At 37.5% G+C, this 14,772-nt stretch overlaps 2 protein-coding genes across 6 annotated transcripts in view; one reads left to right on the top strand and one right to left on the bottom strand.

Moving 5' to 3' along the window:
* The window catches only part of LOC126864087 (transitional endoplasmic reticulum ATPase TER94), a 63,640-nt gene that overhangs the window by 23,591 nt on the left and 25,277 nt on the right, over positions 1-14,772 (top strand). The gene's annotated exons all lie outside the window — the stretch shown is intronic.
* LOC126864086 (dynein axonemal heavy chain 3) overlaps positions 1-14,772 on the bottom strand; it is a 29,189-nt gene that overhangs the window by 1,546 nt on the left and 12,871 nt on the right. For all 5 annotated transcript variants that reach the window (XM_050615013.1, XM_050615014.1, XM_050615016.1 and 2 more), the window contains 3 exons: positions 12,828-13,133; positions 7,196-12,232; positions 3,216-3,373 (listed from right to left, as the gene is read on the bottom strand). In XM_050615013.1, the coding sequence (XP_050470970.1) occupies positions 3,216-3,373; positions 7,196-12,232; positions 12,828-13,133 (5,501 nt within the window). The remainder of the gene's footprint in view (positions 1-3,215; positions 3,374-7,195; positions 12,233-12,827; positions 13,134-14,772) is intronic.

Genomic DNA, 14,772 nt, shown 5'->3' with positions numbered 1-14,772 from the left:
CCATCTTAGAAATCTAACGAGTATTTGAAACAACTTGCAACATTGGATTCGACTTTAAAGAAGATCAACATCGAAATTGGTAAGTGTAAATGTGAACGAGACAGTTTACTCGAGAAAATCAGAAGTTCTAAAACTACAACGAACCAGAACATATGGAGCAAAACGAAACAGACAGCAATAATCGACAATAAACCAGTAGAATATGTAGAGTAATTAGAAGTTAAGATAGTCTGTACACAATCGCACTCTTAAGAAGACTAAGAAGGAAACACCCAACAGATCTCACAAAGGATATAACCTAGCAAATACGAAGATGGTACCCCGCTGGGGGTAGCCACCCACATGATAATCAAACAGCTAAAAAATTCTACCAAATGTCCAAATCGGACAAATTGTGAATGTAAACAACTAAATAAAAAAAAACAACAATCGCACTCTTGTAAATCTACATCCCTTCCGAATGTACTAGGCGTAATTACACACGTCATCACTAGAAACAACTTTTGAACGTAGCCGTTCAAGTATGTTCGGAATTTAGAGTGGCCATATGGTGCGAATTCTCAACTAATCAGCGATCAGTCAGGTTGCAACTGATCGGTTGATATCACGAACCGTGAACGCTATTAACGCTCAAGGTGAAGGTAGATTAAAGATGCAGAGTAATGTTATGTTTAGTTAATTTATTTGCACTGTTTAGTATAACACGAAGAGAATCACTAGCAGGTTAATATGTTGACCGATTGAAAAACTAATGTCCTTCGATGATGGCGGAGGAAAACTAGTGATTTTTTTTTTTACATTGGTACAATTTTTTATTTATTTATTTGCATTTTACAATTTGTCCAGTAGGACATTTGGTAAAATATTATAGCTTACTGATATAGTATTATAACATGTGGATGGCTACCCCCAGTGGGATACCATCTTCGAATTTGATTGATTTATTTCTTTAATTATCTCAGATAATACGTGTTTGTTAGGTTATGTCCTTTGTGAGATCTCTTGGGTGTTTCCTTTTTAGTCTTCTTTTTATGTTTGATGTGTCGACCATTTCCGCTGCCAGCCGGTTTGGGTGCGTTGCTATTCTTTCTCCGTGCCTTCTTGCACTTTTGTTAATCTCCTCCTTGACTGTTGGTATTCCCAGGTCTTTCCGAATGTCCTCGTTCCTAACGTACCATGGCGCGTTTACTATTGTTCTGAGTATTTTCCATTGCGTTGCCTCTATTTTGGTTATATGGCTCATTGCTGCTGTTCCCCATAGTGCTATTCCGTACGTCCAGATTGGTTTTATGACCATTTTATATATTTTTAGTTTATTTTCCATGCTGAGTTTAGAGTTTCGACTAGTTAGCCAGTGCATCTGTCTTCTTTTTATCCGTATTTTGTCTCTAATTGATTTAGTATGTTGCTTCCATGTAAGTTGTGTGTCTAAGCGCAATCCTAGGTATTTAACTTGCCTTGTTTGTTCAATTCAATTGGATATTTGGTGGTTTCCGTTTTCGTAGTGTAAATGTAATATGGCTGCATTTACTGGAATTTGCTTTTATTTGTTTATCTTGTAACCATTTTTCTATTTTTGTGATATGCTCTTGTAATAATGTGACTGCTGTTTCTATATTAATGTGCTTGACTAGGTGTGTTTGACTATTGCGTTTAGGATTTTTTTAATGTCAAAGATTTCTTTGTTATTAGCTTTGGGTTCAAGTTCTATTAGAAACAGTGGCAATGATTGTTTCGTGTCGTATCTGGTTATATTATTTATTGTTCTTGCTTGGTGTCTGATTTTTGCTAATTCCTCGCATATATTTTTTTGTATTTGTCCTTGGGTGTAGTCCTCTACTTACTATTTTGTAGCTTCTTTCTGTTTTGAGCTGGAATGTATGATACCCAGCGTTTTTTCCTTTAATGCTTGCGTCATTTTTCTAAATACTTCCGGAGTTTTTGTTTGTACTTTTACTTGTTCCAGTTTTAATTACTTTATATTGAAGTTTTCTTTTCCAGCAGTATTGTTTAATAGTTCAAGTGGGGAATCTATTATTTGGGCATCAATGTAGATCGGTGGTGGTTTAACGATATGAGTTGTGGCTTTTTTTTGGGTCCGGATCTACCTCTTCTATCAGTGAACTGAATGAGTTTCGGGGTGGGATGTCTTGTAGCCACTGTTGCTTCTCCGTACCTGAAATTTTCATAGCGCTCGTGCCTGGTATTATTTACGCTTTTTGTGTGCTGCTCCTACCTTCCAATGTTCATCTTGATATGATAGTTCGTCATTGTAGCTGTTTTCTTCGTGCTTTTGCAACGTTCCCATTTCTTTTATAAATGAGCTTTCCTGTTCTTTGTTAACCCTTTCCCGTGCCAATTAGTTCGACGAAACTCGGGCCCAAGCGGTAGACATCGACGCGCGCTAAACAGACCAGATTGATTCTCGTAAACAGGAACTAACATTCAGTCACGATCGGAACGGGGAAAAAACAGTCCGCGAGCTCGGCTTGTTATGTTCACGTTTGGCCCAAGTATCTGGTCGCGAGTCAGACTCGCGATATTCATGTTTGGGCCAAAATCTTCATCGCGAGTCTGACTCGATAAAGTACGGAAAGGGGTTAATTGGTTGTTTCCTGTTTAACGTATTTGCAGCTTTATTTATGTAGTATATTTCACCTTTGTTTGTTATATTGGTCGGTGGTATTTGTTGCATTTTGGAGCTTTAACCATTTGGCAGTATTCGTTGTCGTTTTGTCCACCTAAATTCACTGCTTGTCGCACTTTCACTGCCATTAGTGTATGCGAAATAAAATAGACAAACTCGAAGATGGTATCTCGTTGGGGGTAGCTATCCACATATTATTTAGTAATAAACTTAGAAACATTTACCAAATCTCAAATTGTAAAGTACAAATTAAATAAAAAAAAGAAGAAAAAATTACTGTATGCAATTTTTTATATAATTTTCAGCAAAGGAAATGAGTTGGAAAATGTGTAAATGGAATATGTTTGTATGTATGTATACCATAAGATAAGATTTAGTTAAAAGATTTGAAAACTGAAGTCCATTTCATAGATGTAAGATCGAAATTAATAAACATAATACATATGAATAAGAAATACGCATATACATTACAAATGATGAAGTATTTAATGTAATAACGTAAAGAAGTAAATTAATAGATTATGAATTTATCGTATAATAAATATCTAGATGTACTCATAAAACTTACCGTGGATTGGTAATAACTTCCTCATTGTAGTATTGTTTCAATAATGAATTCAGCAAACGTCTATCCTTATCATCAGTTACACGGCCACCGTAATTACATTCACCCGTTAAATAGAGAAGTGCATCAAATGGTACTTGCTCATAATCATTTAAAAAGAGCTAATATATAAGGAAAAGAAACTTCAATACATAAAGTGATACCATCCTGATGGTGCAACCGAAAAGAGTGTGAGTCTACATGAAAGAATAAGTCGAAAATGTAAAGCTATATTTTTTTCGTGTAATACTCGTCATTTCATTTCGTAACATCTCATTTCCGAATAAATCAAGATTAACGATTCGCCGAATACACGTATACTTACCCACGCACGATCTCACTTACTTCTACTTCCAATGGATATTATTGCAAAGTCTGTATGGTTTTTGCATCCGAACTGTTACGACCGTTCGCGGAGAGACGCGGTCGCGAGGAAAACGCGTCAGCGAGAGGCGTAAATTCTCGCTACGATTCGGTTAATCGACGCCGCGAAATAGTCGTTCCCCTGTTTCGGTTAAGATAACAGAGGTGGTTAAATGAATATGACACAGTATAGTAAGTTTATAGTCACCGTTTATTCTAACAACTTATAACGAAGACAGTTACGCTGGTGCGTATGTACGAGATGAGTGAGTGACTGATCTACGGGTGTGTGTACCCGGTTAAAGGATGTTGACCGTTCGAAGGATGTAAAATCAGTGATGTTCGGAGACGATGCTGTGGCGGAGGAAAGCTAAGGATGGGTGTGTCTAGCGCACGGGACCATCGGATTTGTTGGTGACGATTTTAGTTAGGAGAGTGAGGGAGATAGGCTTCGTTGTTAATTGGTTAAACGAAGGGTCTTAACCGCCCTCGAGAGAAAGTGGTTCGTGGGAGGAAAGTTGCATCATACGTGAGAAAAACCAACTTTCCCTTGTCTAGCCGTAGTAGCCAATGGTCTTTAGAAATGCTTCGGAAACAGACGTTTGTTTGGTTTGAAGGACCTCTACTAGGAAATTCCTGAGATTTATGGCCGATACTTGAGACTATTGAGGGTACGCAGTGAGTATCCGAAGACATCTGGTTGCCATCTTGCCCGCGGTGTGTGGCCTGGGCTAGGTAGAGTGTTACGCGACGTAACACGAACATTTGATAAAACATTCTGTGCAAAAAGATATGTCGGAGAAGAGTCAGGAACAGGGTTGTGGGCGTTTGATAGACATCCCTTGGAGTTGGCCAGGGTTGTGTTATAACGAAGATACGGCCCGATACAACGAGTATGAACACTACCGATTCGACAATCAACAGCGGCGATTAGGCCCTCGCTACACTAGTGATAGTGGTCTTAAGTTTGATAACGAATCCACATCAACGGGAGGGTAGGTATACTTGCTCTAACTCAAACGTGTGCTACTCCCTTCGCCGATGAGATCTCGGGAAAGAATGAATTTTCGTCCCAATGACGCTACCGAGGCCAACTATGGTGGAGTGTCTAAGTACAAGGTCCTCGGATCGACGTCGCTGTCGATTGGTCGATTTGAGTCAAAAGCTGCCTGTCCGTTTGCACACATCTTAATTGCCAAAAAACCCAGGTTTTATAGCGGGTCCTCGGGCTAACCAGACTTGTGCTGTGTGCGTGCCTCAACATCAGGTATTCATTGTCCTAAGGAACCGTTAGCATGTTTTACTGTCCGATACCTCTATGGGTAGTTCCTTTAATGAGGGTCACAACACCGCTCCGCACCTTTGTTAGACGGAGCGCTCGTCCCGTTGACCGCGGCTAAGGTCGGCGACTGATGGTCGCCTTGAGCCCAAGTTTATTATCGCAAATCGCAAACAAGTACAATTGGGCAGATGACGGCAAATTGTTTAATTACAACTGTAAACTTTAATTACGATTTTACAGATTTTCCCGGAGTTCCAGGGGAAGGTCCGGTGTCCTTCCATCTCCGACAGATATTACTGATTTTGAAATGCGCTAAAAAGTACAAAATATTTTATCTATATTTTATTCAATAACGACTAAGATTACTCATTTACTTACTAAATATAGCATATTAAATATATTCCTACCTATTCGAAGGTGGCGCGAAATTACAAATGCAAAAAAATATACATTTCTAATTGTAACATCAATAATTGTAATGATTGTATCTTAATTTAGTGACAAGTTTGATGTACATATAATTCCATTAAGCATTAACGTGTTACGATATTTTGATAACCTTCCATTAGATTGCAATATATGTTCCGTGTGCCGTTGGCGAAGCGCGCTGGGTCCGCCGCACCCCCCGGTGGGGTTCGGGCTTGGACGCTGGCGGCTCAACGCCTCGGGGCCGCCAAGCAGTCCGGTAGGGGAACCGGACTGCCTGGTACGGCGGCTCCGGCGACGAGGCGCGGTGTGACATTGCCACATACCGCCCCATCAGCGGCTGTACTGGGCGGGGGGGGGGGGGGGGGGTGTCGCTCGCACCGGTTCCCGGACCTCTCTTGATCACAGCCGGGACGGTCATCGTGGAGGTTTTAGTCGGTTGGAGTATGACACTACCACGCCGCTTTCCCCAGAAGCGGCCTAGAATCCATGCGGATTTCCTCCACGTAAATATAAAAAAAAAGAATTGCAATATATGTAATGTAATATTGTAAAGTAATTTGAATTAGAGATCGGTTGAAAATAGAAAAAACCGTGTACGTCGTCCTTCTGTGGTTCGTTTACATTTAAGAGCGCCTATGTGATTAAAGTCATCTAGTTCTTACAAAGATATGAGAAAAACAACAAACAACGTTAGAGCAGAAGGACGGTTTCGTGTTTCAAGGAGGGATGACCGAGAGGTCAGAGTATGCGAGTCGAAAAGTGAGTGTGTTGCGAGAGAGAGAGAGAGAGAGAGAGAGAGAGAGAGAGAGTGTGTTAGATTCGTTGTGACGAGAGTTGCCAAATAACTGTAAAGTTATTTGAGATAGATACGAGTATTTAATTTCAGTTAAACAAACATCGTTTTCTGTCCAATTAATACCTGTATATTCAATTCATTATTAATAAATCGTAAGTAATCGGGAAAAAATGTATATCTTAATTTCCACGATACTACAGTAATATGCTATGTTTAGCAAGTAAGTAAGTAATTCTAACCGTTATTGAATATGTGTCTAAATAAAGTATAAATAAAATAGAAATTACTTTTTTAATTAAATTTTAGTACATTTCGAAGTCAGTAATACTTTTTTGTACAAAATTTTGTATCAAATGTTCGAATGCAAAAACGATAAAAACTTTGAAGTAATATCCATTAGAGATAGGAGTAAGTGAGATCGTGCGTAGGTAAATGTACGCGTACTTGGCGTATATTCAACGTCGATTTATTCGAGAATGAAATGCTACGCGAAAAAGTATCACTTTACATTTTGGACTTATTTCTTCATATAATCGAACTATTTTCAGTTGTACCACCATATCAATATCAGCTTGTATGGTAATACCACAAAATATAATAATATACACATTTAACATTTAATACAGTATTTCATAGTGACGAGTGGAAAAACTACTTTATCGATTATTGTTAAAAACATACTGTGAATTAATATAAATAAAAATATATAAATATGAATATAAATATGAATAAAAAATGCATAAAGATTGCAATTTTTCGAGGCATTTACAGTTATTATACAATACTAATTTAATCTTCGAATTGTAAAATGCAAATTGATCTATTATAACAATAATGAATCTCGCAAGTGTTTGTTCTTCACAACTAAAAGATTTAGACGTTTTATAATAATTTGTTGATCATAACAAGATTATTTCATTTTTAACCATAACAAGCGAATTTATTTAAGATAATACGTAATATATTTGTTTCTGTTCCAAACGGAGCAGAATTTCAACATATGAATTTTACTCTTTTGAATGAAAAATGTTCTATTATGCATAAAGAGTAGGGATTTGCTTTACATAATCTTACCTGTAGTTGTAACATACTAATGCGGAGATCTGATTCATTAAATTCATATGGTATATTCCAGCCTAATGGGCCAAAATTACGTCTTTCTTGAACAACAGCATGAAAAAAGCATAGAGAAAAAAGGAGGCTCCTCCATTCACTTATTTTATTACAGCTGTTAAAGAACTTTGTGTCTGATATGGGATCATTCAAATAACTCCTCAGTAGATTATTCTTCAATCCTTTTGGTGGTTCATTAGTCATTTTAACTCCATTTTGTAAAATAGAGATTGGAAAATCCTTCGATGGATAGCTGGTTAACCATAATCGAAATTTGGGATGCGTATTTTCTGGTATAATAATTTCATCGCAAATTCTGTCCAATTCTTTCATCCAAGACACTGCCAAATGGCAATTTTGAAGTACTACCCACTCTCCTCTTTTTATTCCTCTATTTATCATGTTCACTGCTATTGGACCTTGACCTTGTCCCAATGATATAGACATCAAATTCTCTTTTGGTACTCCATAATCTTCTGAAAATCTAATTAAGCCTGCCATTGGATCAGATCCAGGAGAAAGAATAAAAACAAGAGGAGTTACGTTACTAGAATCGCTATAACATGCTTGAAGATCAAATGGCGGTGGTTCTACAAAAGACTGTCCCATGTTATATATAACAAACATTCGCACAGCAGCCACAATTTTATCTGGTCTTATACATTTAAGTATAATTAGCTTCTTTAAATTTTCTCCCTCATTTTGGAATGGATATGGAAAAGATTCCTCCTGAGGATTAGATGAGTCATAATAAGCCTTCCAATATAACGTTTGTGTTTCAAAGGATTGTTGTAGCTTTCCAAGTTCAGGTAAATTTGTAGCTCTAACTATTTCATTCCAAGATTTATCAGTTAACCAAGGAGAGCCAGGATTAGGGTAAGGATTATCTAGAGCTACGTCACCTGCCAACAAAAATGTCCAAAGTTCTTCATCTATCTTTTTATCAGCACGTAAAAGACCACCACACAGAACAAAAGAGAATATCAATTTATCCTTTTCAAATAAAGAACGACACACGTTTCTATAAATGCTAGCTGTGAAATATGTATTTAAATTTTTTATTCGATTATTTAGATTTTCGCTCCTTTCACTGTTTGCTATTGACATTTCATAGAGATGAATGAACCACGGTAAAGAATACTGGTACATAGGATCAATGTTTGCCAATTCGGAAATACAGAAGAACAGAACAGACCCGTGCCTCGAAACAGGTTTATATTCATTACGAGCATTATCAATTTCTATCGCTGTTTTAGCAGCTACCTCTTGCTTGGCTTCGATGTCTTCTGCCAGTGTTTTCGAAGTTGACAATATCGTAATTGCTGTTTCATCCTCCAAAATATTGCCCTCCGAAGCGGATAAAACTTCTAAAATTTTATCCTCTATTTCCTCCAATATCTTTTTATTCTTTGCACCTTCTATAATCAACTGATTCTTGCGTTCTTCCAGTACGGGTAATTCCTTAGCAACGACTATACCTAGTAACTGATCCTGAAGTCCTTGAGGTGTAATCATAAAATTTAATAATGTTACTTTCACAACTACCTCTGGTAAATAATGTGGATTCCTTAAACGCGTCGTAATATAAAATCGAAAATCAGAATTATATTCAATTATGTTTTCACCAAACTTCATATATAAGATACCACGTTCTTTGTAAATATTTTTAAGAAGCACAGGTTCTAATATCGCGTCTATTTCTTCTAAAATATTTTCCAACAAAACAGGTGTGCCAAGCTGTATACAAGTGTCCACTATTTTCACATAATTTGGATCAGAAAGTTTAATAACTGATAAATTATTTTCTTTCTCCATATTTTTTATCCATTTGTTTGCTTGATTTTGCGGGTCGATCATAAGTGGCCATCGATCAGCGTTTTTTACAATTATTCCATTTTCCACAGAAAAGTTATCTGCCGGTAAACCAAAAATGATCCATGCTCTAATTTCTACTTGTTTACCTAAAATATCAATCAAATTAAACTTTCTTCCACATGGAATTGCTGTTTCTACACAAGATTTGTGCCATTCTGCGATTAATTTATTTCTGTACTCTATTGTGAAGGCTCCAAAATATGCGACTACTCCTGAAGACAATAAAACGTCGCCAATAACATTATTAAGGCTTGCACCTAATATCGTAGCTGTTTCTTGCCATCTATTTTTCTCTCCGCTTAAACCACTTAACAATTTTTCAGCTCTATCTAATTTTTTCTTGCAGTAATCAATTTGATCTTCGAGCTTCTTCTTCTCTCTCATGCACTCGGCAAATTCGTCATTGAGCGACTGTAACTTCTGAGTAACTTCCTGAAGAAGGGCTCTCTTAGCGTTTAAAGCCTCCATTTGTTTGGCAAGGGCGGCTTCAGCTTCTGCCAGCATTGCTTGTTTTGGTGCAACGACTTTAATCACTCGATCATAAACTTCAATCGCTCGTACCCACTTGCAAAGACCTTCACATGCCGTGGAAACCTTTTTAATAGCTTCCGGTTGAAAACCTCTGTCATTTATAAATTTTTCACGAATTATTTTCATGTATGTCGGTGGTATGTTGTCTTTATCAAAGTTTTTCAAACTCTCGAGAAATCTCATATCGCCCAATATCCTTATAGAAGCTGGCCAGTAATCTTCCACAACTCGACCAGTTGCTGGATCTTGAACTTTTTCAGGTTTGATTCCTTTTAAAACGCAAATAGCTTCCATTACTAATCTTACGCCCGCTGGTGGACTTTTCATTGATCGCACAATACTAATGTCGGCAGGTTTCAAGGTATCCAGCGCAGTTAAAGCAGCTTCTAATGCAGGTGTAGCTTCGGCTAAATCGCTTTCGCAATCATCTTTTATAGCCTGTGCAGCAGCTGCAGCTTCGTTTGCCAAAGCTTCTTCTGCACCTACAATCTCCTTTCTTGCTTCAATGTTGATAGTATCCTGCTCTATTCTAACCATAAGCTTATTGCTCAACTCGGATTGTGCCAGTAATTTAGGTTGCAAGGCTTGAAGTTCCTGTTTCATAACCGCTATTTGTTCTGCTGCGAAATCCAACCTTTCCAATCCCATTTCGTACCGCATTTGTTGCTCGGTAATTTCTTTGATTTTTTGATCATACAGCCTGCAAAACGATTTAATAAGTTCTAAGAAACTCGTCGGTGTTATGTAGTATCTTCTACCTTGTGTCTTATAATAATCTTCACTAGCCAATGCGATACTTATATGGAACTTTTTAGACATGTAAACACATTTTTCTCGTAAATCCATACTGATGTTAACATTTTGCAACGATACTCGTGCTACCTTTTCTAGGGCATCTTCAGGCCAAACTGTATACCAATCAATAGTACAGCAGTTTATCAGTGAGGGGAACATTCGCAAGCGATTTCTAAACTTATCTCCTATTGGAGACATTGTTAAAATCCAGTGAAGGTTTTTTATTATCCTCTCGAGGAATAAGTTGTAAAGAATCATAGGAGTAATTTCAACTTTTCTCCCACCAATGCTATGCATTATATTCGTCATTTTATCTAAGATTTCAGCTTTTTCTTCAGTATCGTATAAATTTGGTACATCGGCAGTGTTTAAAACCATATTTATATCTTCGACGAAAGATTCATCCTTTATTTGATGATCGCCAAAAATAAAGGTAGTGGATTTTCCATCACATCCGACACGTAATAACAACTTTTTTAGGTCTTCTCGCCATTCCGAAAATTCGTAAGTCGTAGTAATTTCAATCTGATACAGAATATATTCGCACATGTTAGTTGCCAATTTAGCGCACGAACTTCTACCCGATCCACCTATTCCTATTAGAAGTGCATTTCCACTTTCTTGTTGCAATATTCGTGAAGTGCGAGAAACGTGTTCAATAGCATATCTGAATAAAACTAACGACATAGGTGTCTTAGAAAGCATATTGTACTCTGTTAAATAATAGTCCATTTTTTGTTGTAAATCTTCAAGATCTATCACTTCATCATATATTTTCGGTTCAGCATCGGGTTCTATATAATTACCAAAGAAGAGGTCACGCATGTGAGAACTTGTTATTGTTTCTCCTTCTTGTAATAGTCTGTTAAGTACTTTTCCCAGCGGTTGTCGTAACTGATCGTAACAAGTATACTGAACCATTTCAAACAATGTTTCTCGATCGTTATCATCCACCAGTCTGTCATGGAAAACTCTATACACTTCGTGAACCCATAGTCTAATTAGTTTATCCGGGTCCTTCATTTTAGAGGCTGGTACCAAAAGTATACCCTTAATAACCCGGCTGAAGTCACGCAAATTAAATGTATAATGACTTTTTGCTGGAGTAGGTAGAAAGGTTTTGATCGCGTTGAGAAATATATCCATCGTTGCGTTTACAATCATTTTTCCTAATCTTGAAATTTCTGATACAAATCCCTTTGCAAAGTGCGAATCAAGAATCGAGGAGAAGATTTTGGTCATTGTCACCTCTTCAAAAAAGTCGATACCAATTATATGCATGTGCCGAGTTAATCTGGGTGTGACCATGTTGGAACCACCTCCGGGTGGCAACATAGCACAAATTAGAAACATATCCACTAAGTATAACATTGTCGTATCTTTTAAATCGAACCAGTGCCCATGATCCACCCATTGACGGATGAGTTCAATTGGCGGTTGAGCTCCGTATTGTTCTACCTGCGGCATACTTAGATCGTCAACGAATAGTACGCATTTCTTTCCCATTTGTGGGCCGTATACACCTTTCCTTCTACGATCTAACTTAGACATCACTATCTCTTGGGTTTGAGCAGCAGTGGTACGAGCACTGAAGTTTACAATATTCTCTATATATTTTTGTCTAGGTAGAAACTGCAAATAATCTAATACAATAACTGATTTGCCGGTACCAGTTGGCCCAACAAATAAAATAGGTATTGCTCTATGTAGAAGATTTCTGATAAAGAAATACTGAATTACTACTTCAGTTGTTGGTATAATCAATCCATTTGATTTTACATCGGGTAACAAAGACGCCTAAGATACAAAAAAAGATGAATTAGACACATAAATTGACATTAAATTTGCCTCTTACGGTAAAATCTATTCAGAAAGAAATAGAAATTTACAAAGTATTCATTTGGAACGTTATTGTGGATTATATATTTAGAATAATAGTATCATTTTTATTTTAAGCACCAAGAAAAATTATTCTCTACGTTTATAGTAAATATTTTTATAACATTTGGTAATCGAATTATGAACTATTGTAATGCGACAAAAGAACACACAAATTTAGTAGATTAAATGAAATAATAATAAGTAATAAGATCATAACTATTATTAAAAGAAGAGTAATTATTCATATTAAACAATTGTAATATTTTTGAAATTAATAAACTGCTTCATGAATATGACAAGATTTCTATATCAAAACCTTCTAATGTTAAAAATAGTTATTAGACTACGTTAATATTTTGTAATTATTTTGGGAAAATAATCCATTTATACTTCAATTCAATCATTACGAAACACAGAAAGACTATCTGTATTATGCTTGAGACATTTTACAAATGTAACGTAGTATTGCAAAAAGGAAAGAAGAATTGAAATAATGCTTATTAAAATATACTTGTAACGTTGTGTCCATCCACGGTATCCAAGATCCATTATTTCTTTTATCGTATATCCAATCGTAAACGGTTCCCTTATCAGGAAAAAGCTGCTGTTTCGTCAATTTAAAAGCTTTTGGTTTCGGATATTCTTCGACATTTCCAAGTGATAATTTTCTTAAATAAACGTCAAAAGCCTTCCTGCTATCGCTCGTTAGTGTTGAACACATTCCCCAAATCATACTAAATAATAAAACACATTGAAGCCAAACTGTGCTAACTTGTGTTTCTCCATCCAGCATTGCAGTGAAAAGTTTTGTAAAAGACTAAAATAAATAGTTATAATAATATATATTAAATCCAGATCTGAATTTCAAGATCTATAAAGTCTAGTCTAATTTTTACCAATTTTATACTCTTAGTGTTTTAATGCTATTAATATAATAACAGATTGGAGATTCATTATAAGAATAATTAAAGATGGAATTTCAACAAAAAAAGAAGCATGTTTGAAAAAGATAAAGTATTCAATCAATATAATAAATAACTTCTATAACGCACAACGTAACATGTGAAATTCGCTTAAATTGTAGAACAGTATAACTTTTTTGCTATTTTCAGACATTATATCAATCGTTGAGATCTTACATATTATAAATATGTCGGAGATGAAAGGGCATCGAAGCCTCCCCCTGGAACTTCGGGATAATCCCCTAACATTGTAATCTAGAGTCTACTATAGCTGTAATTAGCTAATCCGATTGTAATCGTTCGAGACTAGTGATGGTGAGCTTTGGCTCGAGGTGATAGTCTGTCGCCCAACGTAGCCGCGGTCAACGGGACGGGCGCTTCGTCTAACAAAGGTATAGAGCGATAGTATGACTCTCATTAAGAGAAATACCCATAGAGGTATCTGACAGTAAAACATTCCAACGATTCCTTCGGACCATGAATACCAGATGTTGAGGCTCTCGCACAGCACAAGTTCAGTTAGCCCGAGGACCCGTTATAAAAGCTGGGTTTTTTTGGTAATTAAGATCTTTCAAACGGACAGGCAGTCTTTGTCCCAAAGTGACCAATTGACAGCGACGTCAATTTCCCTTACTTTCGGGATGAGGGCTATACTCGACGAATCCGAGGATCTCGTGTCCGTAGACACACCCCATCATAGTTTTCCTCCGTGGCATCATTGGGACGAAAATTCATTCTTTCTTGCGATCTCATCGACGAAGAGAGTAGCGGTCTACGACCTGGGAGCATTACACGTTTGAGTCCGCTTGTGTGCGCGAGTATATCTATCATCTCGTTGACCGTGGATTCGTTATCGAACCTGAGACCATTGTCACTAGTGTCGCGAGTGTGTGACCGCCATGGGTTTGCGTCAACTTTGTGACCTCTTTATTTGTGTCAATAAAAATCACTTCCGTGCTGTAAGAAGATGGATAGCTTCAGTGAGGAAACACCTATCCCAAGACCTCACCGTGATAGCGACTCGAGCCCGGACTCGGATCGTGACTCGACATCAGAAGTGGGATACGAACGCAAGTTGTCGACGCGGGAGCGTAAGAGCATCGTGCGTGAAATAATCCGGTCGCTAGCAAAGAAGAAGGGATATCGTTACCGCGCTTTAACCCCGAAACCCGGGACGCAGATCCAGCCGTCTGGTGCTCAGCCGTTGATCTGCTTATGAAAGACAACCCCCTGAAAAACAGCGCGCTATATTCTGCTTTGACGCGCGCCCTAGAGGGTTCGGCAGCGTATTGGCTTACGCAAATAATAGATGGCGAAGAGCTCACATGGCCAGCTTTTAAGGAACAATTCGTCGCGCACTTCGGTGGTCACGAAACAGCAGCTTCATCGCTAATCAAGGTATCCGAGGAACTACAGCGGGAGAACGAAACACCAGGGGCGTACGGAAACCGTCTTGTCTCCCTCCTGGCTTCGAAGTGGCGACATTCAACAAGG

Source organism: Bombus huntii, chromosome 3 (assembly GCF_024542735.1).
Source record: "Bombus huntii isolate Logan2020A chromosome 3, iyBomHunt1.1, whole genome shotgun sequence".
NCBI classification, from domain to species: Eukaryota; Metazoa; Arthropoda; class Insecta; order Hymenoptera; family Apidae; genus Bombus; species Bombus huntii.
The sequence above is the reverse complement of the archived record's forward strand: the minus strand, read 5'-3'. Positions and strand labels throughout refer to the sequence as shown.